The 17288-nt window shown below is 37.7% G+C and overlaps 1 protein-coding gene across 1 annotated transcript; it reads left to right on the top strand.

The window, feature by feature from the left end:
- The first annotated feature begins 8680 nt into the window (after positions 1 to 8680).
- On the top strand, positions 8681 to 15983 carry LOC140240094 (ras-related protein Rab-20-like). The gene is made up of 5 exons (XM_072319901.1): positions 8681 to 8814; positions 11284 to 11377; positions 12068 to 12127; positions 13021 to 13226; positions 15118 to 15983. The coding sequence occupies exons 1-5, from the start codon at positions 8786 to 8788 to the stop codon at positions 15395 to 15397; spliced, it is 669 nt and encodes a 222-aa protein (XP_072176002.1). The 5' UTR covers positions 8681 to 8785; the 3' UTR covers positions 15398 to 15983.
- The last annotated feature ends 1305 nt before the right edge of the window (positions 15984 to 17288 follow it).

The raw sequence follows: 17288 nt of genomic DNA, 5'->3' as shown, positions 1-17288 counted from the left end.
ACAGTCATACAAGGCTCCAGCTCCTAAATGGACACCCTGCAAAGTTCGGTGCAGATATAATGGCACATATCCAATTCCACGACCAAGGAATGAGTAGGAATGATTCTGTAGTTCTACAGCCTGTTGATTACATTTCTGCACTATCACTGATAAGGGTAAACAAAGCGTGTATAGATGTATAGATGTATATGGAGAGGAACATTATAATGTTTGGCCTTAATCAAAATCGTGCATGCGGAGACTTTTAATTTCCTAATCAGCTAATGGCAATCAATTAAATGCTGTACAGATGGCTAGTAAAACATATGAAAAAAAAAAATGTTTATCTACTCAAGAAACACTAATACTGGTGCCAAGGAATCAAAGAGAAAAGAAAAACAAACAAACATGAAAGCCGGTTTTATATCAAATCACTGTAGTGGAATACATCTTCAAATAAAGTAGATGGCAAGCTGCATGATAAGAGTAAACACTTTTCTCTATTAATATACAGGAAAGCAAACCTATAAATGCAATGAAATAAAATGACAACTAAGCAAACCTATAAATGCAATGAAATAAAATGACAACTAAACAAACAGGGCGAGATGGATCCGGAAATGAAAATTGTGTGAACTTTTTTTTTTTTTTTTTTTTGTTACAAGGTGAGATTATTCCTGATTTTGAAATACGCAAACATAACATTCATGCACTATCAATGTATTAAGGACGTGGTAAGAAAAAAAAAGAAAAAAGCTCACACAACGTCATATCACACCGATTTTTCAGCTTCGAATCTTATATGATCCTAAGATAAAGAAATCACTTACATGGCAAAACCCCCGAAAACAGCAACAACAATAACACAAACAAACACACACACACAAACAAACAAACATACACACACATACACACACACACCCACCCCCCCCCCCCCAAAAAAAAAAAACAACTTCAAATAGGCTTAGTGGTCGCTCACATCTTAGATATTGCCAATGACTATCATCAATTTCTGCCATGTTTGTTTGACGGAAATACTGACATGACTTTCTTAGATGCTTTGCACTATAATGCTTTCCATAAAGTGCTTGTAACTAATACTGATTGTTTGTCTATAAGGTTCATTACATCATATTCGCTCGACTGGTGTTGTAAACAAGCTCAATAATTTCGTAATTAAAAAAAAAAACAGAGACGGGTTCATACCCTTGGAACTAAAAAAAACCCGATCTTTATCGATAACTTTGTAAAACGTCAGTTATTATTGTATTGCATCTCTCTCTTTCTCTGTGTGTGTGTGTGTGTGTGTGTGTGTGTGTGTCCTATTTTTATGTCATTTGTGTGGCGATCTTTGGTATTTTTGTTATCAACTGAACTGTGCACACCAAAAATCACGACTCAACCCCGTTTCAGACGAATACAAAGAAAGCTATGACAGAGCCTGGTCAAGGCCACAAGACTTTTTTTTTGTGGTGTGGTATGTGCGGGCCACTAGCACCGTGAGGCTGGTTGCACCACGGTGTTTTTCAAGGCAAATAAAAATCATCATCGTGAATCATGATGTGTTTAATATCAACGTTCTTTATAACCCATTGTCAACGTAACAAGCGGACTTGTCATCAAACAAACAGAGTGTTTGTGGGCCTAAAGAACTCATTAATCAGCTATTATCATAATGGTACTCTCTAATGTTCAATTAAACTTCTGGCCGCAAAATATAAAAGGTCTGGCATCATACCTGGTCATGCGCCTATCACTTGCGGGATGCTTCTGGTCAAAATGTTGGCTACTTTGAAAACTGAGAAAGACTAAAAAGGCATCTTTCTTCAACCGAATAACGGCATCTGCCGAAACATGATTATCATGTTCAATTTTGTAACGATATTGAACATGATAATCATGCATTGGCAGATGTCGTTATTCAGTTGCAGGATGCTTTTAAACAGGAAGCGCGCCCTCTTCGGTAGTATATAAAGAGTTTGATCGCAAAACGACTGGAATGAAACCAAAACCCAAAGAGGAATGTGGATTGAGTAAAAGCAGCAACATTAGTAAAACACATTAGGTGGAAGTTTGAGGAAAATCGGACAATCGATGCAAAAGTTATGAATCTTAATAAAAGTTTTGACGTTGGAACCACTGGATTAGGAGACTACTTGAGTTTATGACATCATGTGTGTACAACAATAATGAAAATCATAAAGAAAATTCAACATGCTTTCACTTTTCTAGCATAATGAAAGAGCATTTCACTAACCGCTTTCAGAAGGCAGGGGGTTATTTACTACCCTTAACATAATTATGTCAGTATCAAGTTGTTGGAATGTGTAATTTTCAGGAAAAATGAATTTTTGTGAATTTCTTTATAATTGTTGTCCACATAATGACTTCATGTATTCTAGTAGTCTCCTTATCAAGTCAGTACAACACCAAATATCTAAAAATTAATAATTTTTGCATCGATTGTCCGATTTCCCTCAAACTTTCACTGATGTGTTCTACTAAAACTAAATGTTGCTGCTCTCAGTCAATCCACATTGCTCTTTGGGTTTTGGTTTCCTTTAACTCCATTCTTGTTAAGTTAAAATATTAGCGATTAAAGCTACTAAAATAAAATAAAAAAAAAGATATGGGAAGTTTCTAATCATCACTGCAAGAATGTTCCTTGTTATTCTACAGGTGAGGTTTCATCGGAAAGGTTCTATTTTGCTCTATCTGATGACGGACTTACTTAAAGTATGTAATATTAAAAAAAAAAATGGCGCTTAGCCCATTTTGCTGTCAAACTACTCATAAACAATGGAAGATACGATAGCAGAAAGAATCTTTATTGGTATGATCCTATTATTATTCCTCTCAAGTAGCTCTATAGTGAAGGCCAATTTGTTCAAGTCTTTTGATTTTCTGTATGCGACATAAATAATTATATTATGCATTCATGGAGCACAAAATTAATCGGCGCTGTGATATTTTTCAACTCATATCAAACCTGCCTGCATATAACAGTACTGTAATGTGTGGACGAATAGATAATTTCAACAAGTGTGATTAACAACAAACATGACTAATCGTTTAATATTAGAAGACAGATAATATAATTACCAGTACTCAGTCAGCACTCTTAGACATCCGGTATTCAGAGAAGAAATCAACATTTATTATTATTATTATTTTTTTTTTTTGGAATCTATATCCTCGTGGACAGGGACGCTTTCAAGTAGAGACTTTCGCTATCTTTCTGCATAAAGATCGAGTATCATGTTTTTCAGGCTCAGTTGAATATAGCAGTGATGTTTGAGGATACAGCATTAAACGGAAGGTTGTTGGTGTATGCAATATGGCGCATATATAGGAAAGTGACTAACTATTACATTATCATAATTATTGCCATCATCATCATCATCATCATCATCATTATTATCATTATTATTATTATTATCATCATCATCATCATCATCATCATCATCATCATCATCATCATCATCATCATCATCATCCTCAGTACTAGTATAGAAGCAGTAGGCCTATAGTACACATTCAAAGACGCATCACTTACCTCTTGAATAGAAGTCAAAGATTTCCGACTCATCTTGAAGCAGCAAGTGCCTGAGTAATTGTCCCAACTCAACGATATTCCAAACCGTGAAAAGGACCTTCTTGGTAGTAGAGTGTGCAGACCAATTATAACAATGGTCTCAATTCACTACTCAGACAATAAAACCCATGTCTTTTGTTCACCAACGACACAAACAAAATCTCTTTGTTTCTACATGATGACTGGAATGAACCTCTATCATGGATCTCTTACCCAGTGGTTTCGGTATAGTCAAGACCGAGCAATCCTATGATAGAAGATTGATATCACGACTTAAAGTGGTTGCTTTCAATCTGGTTCGCAAACAACGGCAAGGAACTCCATGCCAAGGCAAACCAGAGAACGAAAGAGTAAGAGTCAAGAGTGTTGCGATGCCAAAGGAACTCTATTAACTGTTCGTATATTGCACAGAGCTGACTCAGACCCGCAAGTGGAATAACGCGCTTGTGAACATGCATTTCCATATTTCTTTTGTGAAATATGCCTCTGGTTATCGCTTGAGAAAATACTTTTTTTTTTCGTTAACACACCCACGATATTCTATAACAGCGGACAAAGTGGAACGCTGAAAAGGTGCGACGGAGCGTAAACGTTCAAATAACTCCACCATACTTATACTTGTTGGGGACTACACCCGTATCGACGTCATGCACTACTCGACACCATGGTGTCTCAATAAAGATAAATAAACTTTGCTCATTAAGTTATAAATGATGTTGAAAAGATTGAAAATATGAGGAAGCACTCAAATATTTTGAAAAATCATTCCATCGTCTCTATCGCAATTATGCATATTAGCAAATGTCACCATGACATTCATGACATTGAATTAGTTACAACCCATTTAATGCTAGCACTATGGTAGGTAATGCCATCTACATGCGTCTGAATAACAGATCCTTGTAAATCCTGCCATTCACGTTTGTTTACTTTGCTGAAATGCAATCAGTACCATACATTTTTTCGAGCACAATTCTCCATAGCGTCATCATTTTTAACCCAACACAATACGAGAAACGCTGGAAGCATGGAAGTCATGGCAAGTCAGTAACTTCATTGTGCGACACCATTCAATTCAATCTTAATTTAATTCAGTCATTATACTTTATTTCAATCAAACGAAAGGTAATACATAGCATGCAAATGCAAAGTATACATTAATTGAAGAATTATAGCGTATAAAAACTTGTGTGTATTTATAGTACAAATACAAGATATATTTACGAATGGATATAGCAAATAATGAGAGAAGAAGCGCATATTACTTTCCAATATGATGGAAGTACATGAGCTGTGTAACCAAGCGACGGAAAGGAGTGAGAAAAAATTCTAACGAAAAGTAGAACTTGTAAGATGCTAATGATCACTGTAAGGAAAACAAAATGCCTATAACATTGTATCCCAAAATTAATAACGATAACTGATATTGAATTATGTAAGTACATTGTAATATAAAAGCATGCAGTACAATGCCTCATGGTCATTTCACATTGGCAAATCCTTGTGTTGTATAGTATACCACGTATCATTGTACACAATCATGACCCTGTCCAAAACCCAAGACACGAAAAGGGTTTTAGAGTTGCGTGTACTTTGCTCTGTATTAATATTTCACCTCATACGACTGCAGCTGTCTTTCTGTGTCTCTGTTTTTCCTCCGTTTTCTTTCTTTCGGTTTCTTGGAGAGAGTTTTGTTTTCAACAATTTTAGAGATGCATCGATGTCTCGAAGCAGACGGGCTTGTAATAAATAGTTTAAATCATTACGACCCCAGGTTTCGTTGACTACAATACCATAGATTTGCATCAGCAGAAGAGTCATTGGTTATAATCATATTAACTGGCCTTGAAGAGGATTGAAAAGAAAATCATACTGCGTCGTGCGTTTATACGATTCAGTCACTGGTAATAATCCAAACAAGCTGCAGTATACATGCCCATGCTTTTAAAATTTGCCAGCTGTTCGCAGAAGTTATAAATTACAAAAGACAGTCATCAATTGACTGATTTTGATTATAATAATTGTCTCATGCGTGACAGCTCGATGGACGGTGACAACTCCGATAGAACGAATACGATATGACAAAAACTTGATATCGCAAGAATTTACGGGATTATACATCATTTTAGGGAACTACCACGCAGCATCAACCTGCAGAAAGCTCGCGTAAACTTTCAGTTGTCTGTTTACCTGTATTTTTGGTTTGTTTGGTTCCTTTTGAATCACGCAGTGCATGTCAGTGTCCTGGAATATGTTGTTCGATCAAAATTAGGACGTGTTTCTGCTTGCAAGGCATGAATGGGATCATTAGGATTGCAATGAATTACATATAAAATTGTACATATCTCTTACTGCCATTGCGAGAGCCGTTTCCATCAGGTCTGTAATGTTATTCATATAAATAGCTTTCAAAACAGTGTCAAAATCTTATCTGTTTGTCATTTTCACTCTCGATTTGGACGGTGAAAACATTTCTTCATCTCTGAAAATGAGACCGTTAATCGTTTATAATGACAGGTCTACTATCCCAACTAGATGACAATTAACAATTTACTGCGACTTTCTCAAAAAGATGTAGACCCTAAATTATTCTGCTTTGCAAATGGTCGACATCACATATGGAGAATTAGTGGTGTACTTATTAACCCTAAAAGGGTCGGGCTTTTTTGGCTATGCTCAGACCGGGGGGGGGGGGATGGATTCCCCCCCCCCCCCCCCAGATCTTGGCCATCGGTGGTGCGATCGCAATGAAATTTTGCAAATTAAGCTCAAGATCATATTTTAGCATAATTAAAAGCATTGAGAGTCTAATTTTTGATCTGTAACTCTGTTTTAGCATTTTCAACAATATTGTACATCACAAAAACTTCCAAAACTCATTTCAATTCTTATGTATTTTATTGTTTTCAGAATTTCTTATGTATTTCTCCGTTTTGCAACTTTTGTTTTTTCTTTATTTTTTCATTGGAAATTGTCACTGACCACTTTTCTACCATAATTAGCACAAAATTAATCAATGAAAGTGATTAATTGTAAAAACAATCAGGTTTTTATGACTTTCATGACAGAGCACTGTGTTTCCATAGGAAATGTACACAAAATCACAAAATTGTGCCTGTTTTGGGGCTACATTTCGTTACAAAAATGGGCGTGGCTTCGCAAAAGTATGCGCGGACGTTGCAATTTTGGTCTCAAAAGTTGCGCGAGACTTGAACAAACAAAGTCAAGAAGCCTCGCGACGAGGCCTTCTCGCGTTACAGAATATAGCGCGAAACGTCGAGGGGGGTGGGGGGGGGGCGGATTCCGCCCCCGGCCCTTTTAGGGTTAAGCCTCCTTATACGATACAGTAATTAGGAAGTGAATAATAATTCTTATGATACACACTTAATGTTATTATCATTACTATTATCATCATCAAATTATTACTATAATGACGATAATTATCATTACCATACATTATCTCCATTTTTGCTATTCCTAGCATTTTCACTCTAATGATAGTTATAGCCTACACAAGATTATCAATGTCGATTCTTTTTTTTAATGCACATGTCATACCATCCAAATTTTCATGAACGGTTAGGTGCCCTATGAAATTCGGGAAAAATTATTCTTAGATAATACATGGACCTAATATACAAGAACGTTCATCGTATTGTTAATTAATTCATGCACCTATAGGCCTACATCTCAAAAGCGCCAAAAAGACATTTTTCACATGCTTCACTGCTTTGATCCCATCATCGTCGCCGCCAGCAAGCCGGGAGAAGAACAAGAATGAGATTCGCAGAAGAAGATCTCGCAAAAATCAAGTAAAGTGAATTCATGTGCAGTTGTGGTGTATTATAGGAAATCATGCCTCAAACAATTTCGCTTGGGAGAAGCAGGCAGTTTTTTTTTTTTTTTTTTTTTTTTTTAAGCTAACATTTTAGCAGAATGATTGTCATTTGTGATCTCAACATTTCACTTTTCAGAAGCTTATTTCAGAGCAAAAAGGGACGGTAATGGTAGAGAGCGGGTGTATCTTGCCATTAGGCAAGGTCTCATGCGTGTGCGAAAATGTGCAAATCAGCAATTACCCATCTTTTGACACAAATTTTGTCATGTTCTCAGGTTTTGCTGCTCCTCATCATCTGTATTTATTCAAAGACATTTCCGTCTGGAAAAGGCACGTAATCAGCGAAACAAGACTGAAATGAGGGAAACGGTTAGTGACAATACATGATCACACAATGATTAATCTCGTCTATTGTCCAGAAACCTGAATGTACTCGAATGCACATAATCATACCGTGTCGGCGAAGATGATTACATCAAAGAAAGACTGTCGTATAAACAGTCCATGTATATTGGGTCCATGGCTAATACATGTACAAGTAAAAACATGTTCCCATACCAAGATATATCAGAGTTAGGTCTTAACATTTTTTTTTTCTTTTAAAATCTGGGGTGGCATTAAGACAAGATTTATATCCATACAGCTGAAATAATTATGAGATTTTTGTCATTTACCATATGAAATGGACAAGAAGAAAAAAAAAAAGATATGTGCAATTTCAAAATGCCATAATTAATGTCTTCCTTTTTTCTTAGCCGATTTTGTCATGTTTATATCGTTCTATAGGGAATATTTTTTCTCTTTCTTGTGAAGTTTATTTACTTTTGGGGTTGATTTCCTCTACGAGAAGCTATTCCACAAACACCTACTAATGTTCTCGTTCTTGAAAGGCCTTCGCTTAAAAGGATTTAATGGTCAAATATGGTGTCGAATTTTTAATCTACATTTTAGATGGAAGACTGAATTTCACGAATGGGATTTTGTTTTTTTTGTTTTTTTTTTTTGTTGTTGTTGGAAAGATTGGGAAGGAAGCTTTTTGATGAATGATAGGCAGTTAAGTCATTTTTTTCCCATTTATTTTCGGATATGACGTCAGGCCTATATCGCAACCCATCTTTCGTTCACAAACTGCATCATTCACACAGGCTGCATCTACCTGTACCCGCGGTACACGTGAGTATTTATACACCGATCGAGTGTGCAGTGTTAAGGAATGACGAGTGTGTGCAAGATCAAGATCTCCGTATCTTCAGCTTCACCCACCACCACAGTTGTAGCGTAGCACACAGACAAAGTGATATATTTTTAACACCAGCAGTTTCCATCAGCATGACTTACGGGTGACTGGCATTTTTCTACTTCACTGGAGCAACATGGCAGCGTCAACTGACAAGAAAAAAGCGTAAGTGTGAGACGCAAAGTAGATTTTATTCGCCTGTGGGCGATGTAAACAATCTGCGACTTCATTAATTTGCTTAGTCCCACATCTGACGATCTGCGTAAGTAATTCACACTGCACCTTACACTGCACCTTTACTTTAGTGTGCACAGTGTTTGAACCTTTGTTTACTTTGAATGAGCATGATGAATACTCTCCCAAAAGCGTAGACGCTGTCCTGTGTTGTTACTAGGTTAGTTTATAACAAGTCCTAGTTGGAAGAGCTCACAAAAAAGGCATTGAACATGTTGAAATGCATAATAAATTCTGTGTTTCTATTGCCATGGCCATGCCATGGCCCTACCCTAGCCTGACCAGACACTGTGCTGCGCACAGGGTCTGACATGTGTTAGTGTTTCAACGTTGTAAACGACCGTCACTATTGACGGCAAAATCACATAAAATACCTTTTATTTTGTATGATTTTGAGAGTAATATAATTGCAACACTTACCTACAGCATATTTTCCTGATTGTTGAGTTGAATTCGGCGTTTTGTTGGTATCCAGACCTTATTGTTGAATTTTTCGGAGTATAGATCGTGCGGTGGCATCTTTTCCTTCGAGAGCTTCAAAAAATCAACAAACTACCACGCATGCGCATTCAGAAGTGGTTGCTTTTTACCTACGCCCGCCCGTGCGTTTCATGTATTACGTAAAACTTGTACATGTAGAGTTCTAGTAGATCCGCGCGTGCTGCACCGGCAATGATTTGACCTTTTTTTAGTCGGGGTCATCCGACTATCTCATCACTTCAGCCCCGACTACCTACATTGTACGTTGTAGTATACGAGAGTGAATGCCATGCCATTCATATAACACGTAGATGAGGAGTGAAGCAGTAAGGACGTTTACAGACCTGATTTCAGCCATAGATTTTGGTAAGTTTTAGACGCAAAAAATCGCATACCGGTTATTGAATGATGGTCATAGATTACGATAATTCCTTATATTTTAGTTTTCCACGATTAATAAAGATATTCATGAAGGAAACAGTGAACGATAACAACGTCCGCGAAGGAATAGAGGTGCAGTGCTGTCGCGAATAGCGATTCGCGACAGCGGCTGCGTGTAGTTAGCCATGGCCCCAACGCTACAGAAGGAGCGCCCCGGGGTTACCATTGGGTGAGAAATTCTGCTGCACTTGTCACTGTCAGTACACAATGAGCCAAGAAGTGATCAGGACAGGCAGCATTTTCACTTTGTATGTCTGAGCGTGTGCAATTCTTTTTCATGGGATGGGATCATCATGATGATGGAAAGTCCATTCTTTAACAGCAAACTAACCAAGTTTTTATCACACTGAAGAGCAATCATCGTCTTCAGTTCTCTAGATTTAGTTGTAAACAATTTAGCTTTTCTACAAATTAATACACCCAGGCAGAGTACTGAATGGAAATCATCTCCCCCAAGGACTGCATCTTAATCCATAATGGAAATGATTATATATGCTTAACAGCTCTGTAGCTGTATCAAGACACAGTGACACAGTGTACGTATCTTATTCTTTGCAAATTTATGAGTATGATAGTTGGTCAATATTCATTATGTTGATTGTATGATAGGATTATTCTTTTTGTATGTGCTTTTGCCTTATGCCATCCTTCTTTCTTTCCATCTGGTATCCATTCTATGTTACACCATGGTAATAGTAATAATTTACCATTTCCTTTGATCATAAATTTGAAAAAGCATTAGCAGTAGCACTGAGTTTTGTAGTCTCTCCCCCCCCCCCCCTCCCAAAAAAAAAAGGGGAAAAGTCTCTCCCCTCTCCCAAAAAAAAAGGGGAAAAAAGAGAGAAAAATAGTATAAGGGAATGCAGATCTCCTTGAGAAAAGAAAATACAGACCATTAAAACTGATGGAGATAAGCAATGTAGCTTTCTTTCAGCATGTTTTAGAATGTTTGTTCTTCATGATGCTTCATATAGAGATAGTTTTTGTTTGCTCATACAACATGGATTTACAATGTACATGCTTGTTTGGGATCCATTGAACACGTTGAAGCTAGAAAGGAGAACACATAAGTTTTTCATATACAGTAAGTTGCTCGTATGATATTATCACAATTTACTATCTATTTTGTACAGACAGCAAATAAGCTTTGTTTTCGATATGACTTCGTGATAAGGACCTGACATCTGTCTTAAATCAGATTTTTTTTCTTCTTTTTTTTGTGCATTTGAATACAGTATTTTCAAAGTTTGTTCAATACACTATGCAACTGTCACATCATTGACTACTGTATGGCTGGTGGCTAAAATACCATACTTTCTTTAAGGCCCTGACATTGTACTAGGGAGTTCTTACTCGACGAATTCATGTATCTTTCAAGACCTTGATGGAATGTACCGTATATGACTTTTCAGAGGAGTTAGTTATTGACTAAAATATCACAAATTCTTTTTTTGTTCCCCGAACATATTGTGCCTCCAGAGACATAAAGATTGTCATTGTGGGAGACGCCTGCGTTGGGAAGACAAGTTTCATCAGACGCTACATGGATGGCACATTTACAGAAAATCCTGGTGTAAGTTACATACAGTTGTACTTCAGAGATTTGCATGTTCAGGCTCACTCCATGGAATAGCAACCCTGTGGACCACAACTGAGCATTTGGAGCACTTCTCAAATTACTTTGTTAGTATATAATATGAGAATGCACGTTTACTGTCATTCTCATTTTATCTGGCTGCACCATCGAAGACTGTTAGAGAATTGTAGGAACTGCCTGGAAGATTGTGTAGTCAAAAAAGAAATGCCTCCAGACAAAAAAAGAAAAAAAAGAAAAGAATTAAATCATGTCGCTAAATGTAGAACTAGCTTTAAAGGTAGGGGATCCCATTTGCATGCCTTAAATGAAGAGTTGTGTAAACACAGTGGTATGTTGCAGAGAGTATCATTTTAGAAACTCCCATAAAGTATTGAAAGTGGAAGGTAACATTTAGTACATTTTTATTGACCGTTAGATTTTGAATTGAATTTTTTTCGGGGCTCACCGTAAATTCCAGTACATTACTAGGCTACCTTTGCAGACCCATGCACTGCATGTGTGTCCATCATGTATATTTTGCAAGTAATCTGAGCACTATGAAAGCCGAGTAGAAATGTTATAGAAAGTGTCCAAACATTTCAGCATCCATCTCCTTTTCTTTGCCTTTGCAGTCCCTGCTCACATACATACATTCAATTTACACTTGTTTTTTTTTTCTTTCAACAGCAAACAGTTGGTGCCTGCTTCTTTCTGAAACAGTGGGGAAAATACAACATTGCATTATGGGTAAGTCATATCTTTCTATGTATCAGAACTACATCTTAGTGCTGATGTAAGTTTTACTTTCATAGACATTTCATTGTTTTCTTGTTTTACCATTGTGTAGGTACAGTGTAGTTGTGCTTCAAGGCTGAGTTTTCAGTCTTCTACTTTTCATAAAGCTAGCGGACAGTTTTGCAACAAGTCACAAACAAAATACATGTAGTATATCAACTCATTTCATGTACATGTAGATTGATTCTAGATAATTTGATAAAATCAGATAATTTTCAAACCTACTCAGTGCATATCAGATACAAATCATCATCTACCTTCCAAGAATTTTATCAGATACTTCCACAGTTGAGTTAGAAAAGGAAACTACAGAGAGGAAGAAATATGAAAAAGTGAGTACATGTAGAAGAAATATGGGGAGTGTTAATTTTGGGAAGAATTTTATATTTTTTTCAGACAATATTGAAGTTTGAATTTCTGCAAATGACATCCCATGTGCTTTGTTCTCAGAGGTTGTTTTTTGATGATGGTCATCAGTTGCACTTTCAGCCAACTATTTATGTTTGCACATGTATACCTTTATACGTTGTAGGTTGGGGCTGGGACTCGGATTTTAAGTGGTTATGCCCAAGATTTGAATTTTGTGCGTACAGACAGGTTTGAAAATGTGTTACAATCTAAATTCATACCATTTAAACATGCTTTGTTCCTGGTGAACAAGAAGGCAAAGCTGGGGCTTGCCTGCCATAGCAACAACCAGTGCAGGCATATTGGAATATAATCAAAGTTACATTTAACTTTAGGAACAGGTTAAAGAAATAGCTCATTAACAAGGACCTCCTCAGAAAAATGTCCATAAGTTTGAATACAAATAGTTAACCAGCCCGTTTACCACCCCCTCACAGGACACAGCAGGAGAGGAGAGATTCTCCGGCCTGAGCTCCTTCTACTGCCGCGACGCCTCGGCCGCCATCATCGCATACGACATCACGAGGAGGAACTCCTTTGAGCTCCTGCAGGAGCGCTACATTCCCCTCTTGGAAGCGGCCAAGGAGGACTGCCTGCTGTGTATGACGGGGATGAAGAAGGATCTCTTGTCGGAACGTTCCAGGTACCGCTTGTCTTGCGCAGCTACTGTAACACTCTCTTCTCATGGCATGTTTGTAGTTTGCTTGACATAGAATACAAATGTATTTTTAAAAATCTGATTTTGTTTTTCTAAGATTTGTTGGCATCTGCATGCTCTACTGTAAAACCAGTTCAACATTTTCGATATGAAACTTTTACGAATTGGGTCTGATGGCCTTTTCACACGCCGTAAAACATTTGCAAATTGCCACTGGCATTCAATGCATTGTGTCAACAAAACATTTCGCATGCACTTTACTTTCACGAATCTTGGCCCCTTGTGAAATTTGTGAAAGTTTCATGCATGCGAGAATGTCTTGTTGCTACAGTAATCATCATACAAGAGGGCAAAGTATGATTTTCATATGTGACCCGCTCAACAAAATGATCCTAAAGTCGGGCGAGGTCGATTATTTAAAAATTGCATGATATAATCCCCCAATCTTTCTGCTTCAAATTGATATATAACACATTTTATAAAAATAATCGGCTGCGGAGATATCAATATTTAAAAGAGAGCATGTCGAGACGTCTGGAAAATCACTGTTACGAGAAAATCGCCCTAAAAGTCTTCCTTTCGACGCAATCGCGATCAAGGGACACGCAAGTCAGTGTTCACCTCTGGACAATAGAAGGTAAGCCCTAGCAACCCCCGAAGAGTTCATTCAAGCACATCAGCGTCGGCGGTCTCCTCACCAACCAATCAGTGACCAGGATGTGAGAAGCGGTTGAGCATAGCGCATCCCGCCCGCACGCACCAGTCGACTGGGCAGTGTGCGAGCTTCACGCTTCGGTTAGCAGCAAGCAGCAAGCTGACCAATGAGATCACCCTGGTCGTTGTTAGGGGCGGAACCTATCTGTGGCGCTCAATCCAAATTTTCGAACCAGTTTTCTGCTTCGTTGAAACGCCAAAAAACATGGCTCAGAAAAACGCTATTTTTTTATCTTTCCTTTGATCATTTTGCTTCAAAATTTCGACAGATGATAGAAAACATGTTAGACTCCAATAATATATCAAAATCAGAAAATCGTAAGTTTTGACCAATTTTAATGCTCTGACTTTAAACTCGATTTTCACGGCTTCCACCGTGCGCGACTTTAGGACCTTTTTGTTGTAGCGGGTCACATATGATGGCAAGGGTTACAATTCTTGTGTGTGTATGGCAATGTATAGCAATGTATGCTTTCACAAGAAGAAGGAAAAACTGAACAGGAGGAGTCTACCACAGTGCAGTATAAACCGAGGCATCCCATGCTTTACTTCACTTTACTTTCACGAATCTTGGCCCCTTGTGAAATTTGTGAAAGTTTCATGCATGCGAGAATGTCTTGTTGCTACAGTAATCATCGTACAAGAGGGCAAAGTATGATTTTCATATGATGGCAAGGGTTACAATTCTTGTGTGTGTATGGCAATGTATAGCAATGTATGCTTTCACAAGAAGAAGGAAAAACTGAACAGGAGGAGTCTACCACAGTGCAGTATAAACCGAGGCATCCTATGCTTGTCATTTCCATTCTTACCAACACCTTTTATTAGCCTGTTGAGGATGGACTGATTTTGCTACAACACGCATTTCCCACAGACACGAGTATACTCGGGTCTCCTCCTCAACGGGACAGGCCATGGTCAGACTGAATGCAGATATGAAAACACCCAAAATTATGCTTACAAAAAACCCCCCAAAACATTGATTTCCACCTGGGAAGTATTTGTTTCATAGATGTAGTCTGGCAACTGTTGATTGCATTTAAAAGTTCTGCCGGTGCAAGAAGTGAGATAGTCATTGTTTATTTCAGTGAGACCTCTTTCATTCTCAATGCTATGCAAAACCTTACTCTAATCTCTCTATCTCTGCCTCACTTTGTTCCAGAGAGGTGACGCAAGATGAGGCCAAGGAGTTTGCCTTTCGGCTCAACGCAAGCCGCTTCCAGGCCATCAAGCGCGGTGACCCCCACAAGAAGATCAAGGAGCCCTTCTTCGAGACCAGCTCCAAGAGCGGGGAGAACGTGGACAAAGTTTTCCAGTACATCTTCACCAGCCTGCTGCCCAGCGACGGGACGTTGGAGGCCAAGCGGCCGGACACAGTGCAGTTGGACGGAGACAAACAACCATCGATAGAGACTCCAAAGAGCAGAGGGTGCTGTAACTGACCCCTGCTCCAGTGGGGTAGAGACTGCGCAAAATCACGCCTTTACTGACCAGTGTCATGTATGTAAATATATATATTACAGAATATTTTCTATATTTTGCCAATTATGTTCATTTCACTGTCGCAATGAAGACAGTGCTTTCATAACTTTTTGTATAGAATCAGATTACAACACAAATTTGATATTTATGCTCATGTACCATGATTTTATCTTCCTGTTCATGATACATATATATGCTCACATTTGAATATGATTGATTATTAGTCCCGCATACAGATATGCACGCAGGATACAAAACTATTGCTGAAATGTTTTATGATTTTGTGTATGAACAGATCCAGCACAAATCTGTCACAACGTTGGCAACTTTGATAATTTTCTTTCAAATGAAAGGTACACCATGTTTGATATTTCCCATTTTGAAATTGTGCTGCTCAAAATTACTGTAAAGGAACCATGCATTCATACTTAAACTCATGTGAAATATCTAAATGTAGTCTGTTTAACAATCTTAAACACACAACTATAAAAGCAATGTACAGTTTGGTTTCTTTATGGAAAGCAGCTGTTAGAGGCAATTGAAATGATCACGGCTTTTATTGATGTTCAAAAAGAGGATATTTCTCCTGCTGTTTGGTCTGAAATCTCAAATCCTCCCTTAACCCTTTCTATACCAGGGACTTTGGACAGTGTGTACAGGGCTATGGGGTTTTCAGTGCCAATCAGCACCTAAAGCACACAATGGGGTAAGGCAGATTGTCTTGACACATACTACTCTGACTTTATATATATGAACTTCTATAGGACCATGAAAAGAAATTTCTGTTGATATTTCCTAGTTGTTGAATATTATTTTTTCTCTGTGATATCAAAGCACTATGCGCAGGGGCGGATCCAGGAATTCTGTAAAGGGGGGGGGGGGGGCGTGACTAATATTTCTGGTGCCACTTCCGGGTTTCATTTCATTTTTTTCTTTTTATTTCTTTTGTTTTTAACAAAAAAAAAAGGGGGCGTGCGCTGGTTGCGCCCCCCTCTGGATCTGCCACTGATGCGAATGTCACCTTCAGGCAGTATGTTAAAATGTTGATGTTTTATCAATTTTGTAAATGTTAGTGTAGTATCGTATACTGAATTTTTCATTTCAATAGTTTAATGCTGCACTATTTTTTTCTTTATAAATCTTCTTGTGTTAGATAAAGAATTAATACAGTATGTACATGTTTCTGCAGCTAGGAGTCTTGAATATAGATTAAACACTTTCTTTTTTCACTCTTACTAAAATTGAATTGATATGTCATCATAAGCGAATGAAGCGAATGGTATTTTATGCTGATTGTTATATATGAAGTTTGCCAACAAGTCTTGACGTCCATTTGTAACATGCACGTATTAAAGTCTTTCATATTAATCATGAAATTCATTCCTATGACATTGTACAGCTGTACCTTTTAAATACATGTAGCTGTTGGTAACATTCTAAATGCCAGGGATGTGAGAGTGATTTAGACTCTTGTTTTAGACATCTCTCTTCATGTTTTTTATTGGTGACTGTTGATGTTCTGTGTGTCCAATAATTTACCAAATTACATGACCAAATATATGTGACCCGCCACAACAGAAGGATCCGAAAGTCACTGACTGCTGAGCAAAAAAAAAAAAAAAAAAAAAAAAATCGAGTGTGAAGTCAGATCAGCAAAATCAGTCAAAAGCATTGAATTTCTGTTTTTAGCATAATGTTGTAGTCTAATGTTTTATCTACATGTATCATTTGCCAAAATTTCGAAGAAAAAAAAAAGCAAAGGAAAGGTAAGAAATTAACGTTTTTCTGAGCCATGATTTTCTGACTTTAAACGGAACATACTGTAATCGTGTCTGAAGATTTGGATTTAGT

This window comes from Diadema setosum, chromosome 16, assembly GCF_964275005.1.
Source record: "Diadema setosum chromosome 16, eeDiaSeto1, whole genome shotgun sequence".
Classification (NCBI taxonomy): Eukaryota; Metazoa; Echinodermata; class Echinoidea; order Diadematoida; family Diadematidae; genus Diadema; species Diadema setosum.
This window is presented reverse-complemented; position numbering and strand designations above follow the sequence as displayed.

Coding starts and splice junctions, on each gene's coding strand:
- LOC140240094 (XM_072319901.1), top strand. CDS start 8,786: ATGGCAGCGTCAACTGACAAGAAAAAAGC. Junction 8,815..11,283: donor TCAACTGACAAGAAAAAAGC/GTAAGTGTGAGA, acceptor TTGTGCCTCCAG/AGACATAAAGATTGTCATTG. Junction 13,227..15,117: donor CTCTTGTCGGAACGTTCCAG/GTACCGCTTGTC, acceptor ACTTTGTTCCAG/AGAGGTGACGCAAGATGAGG.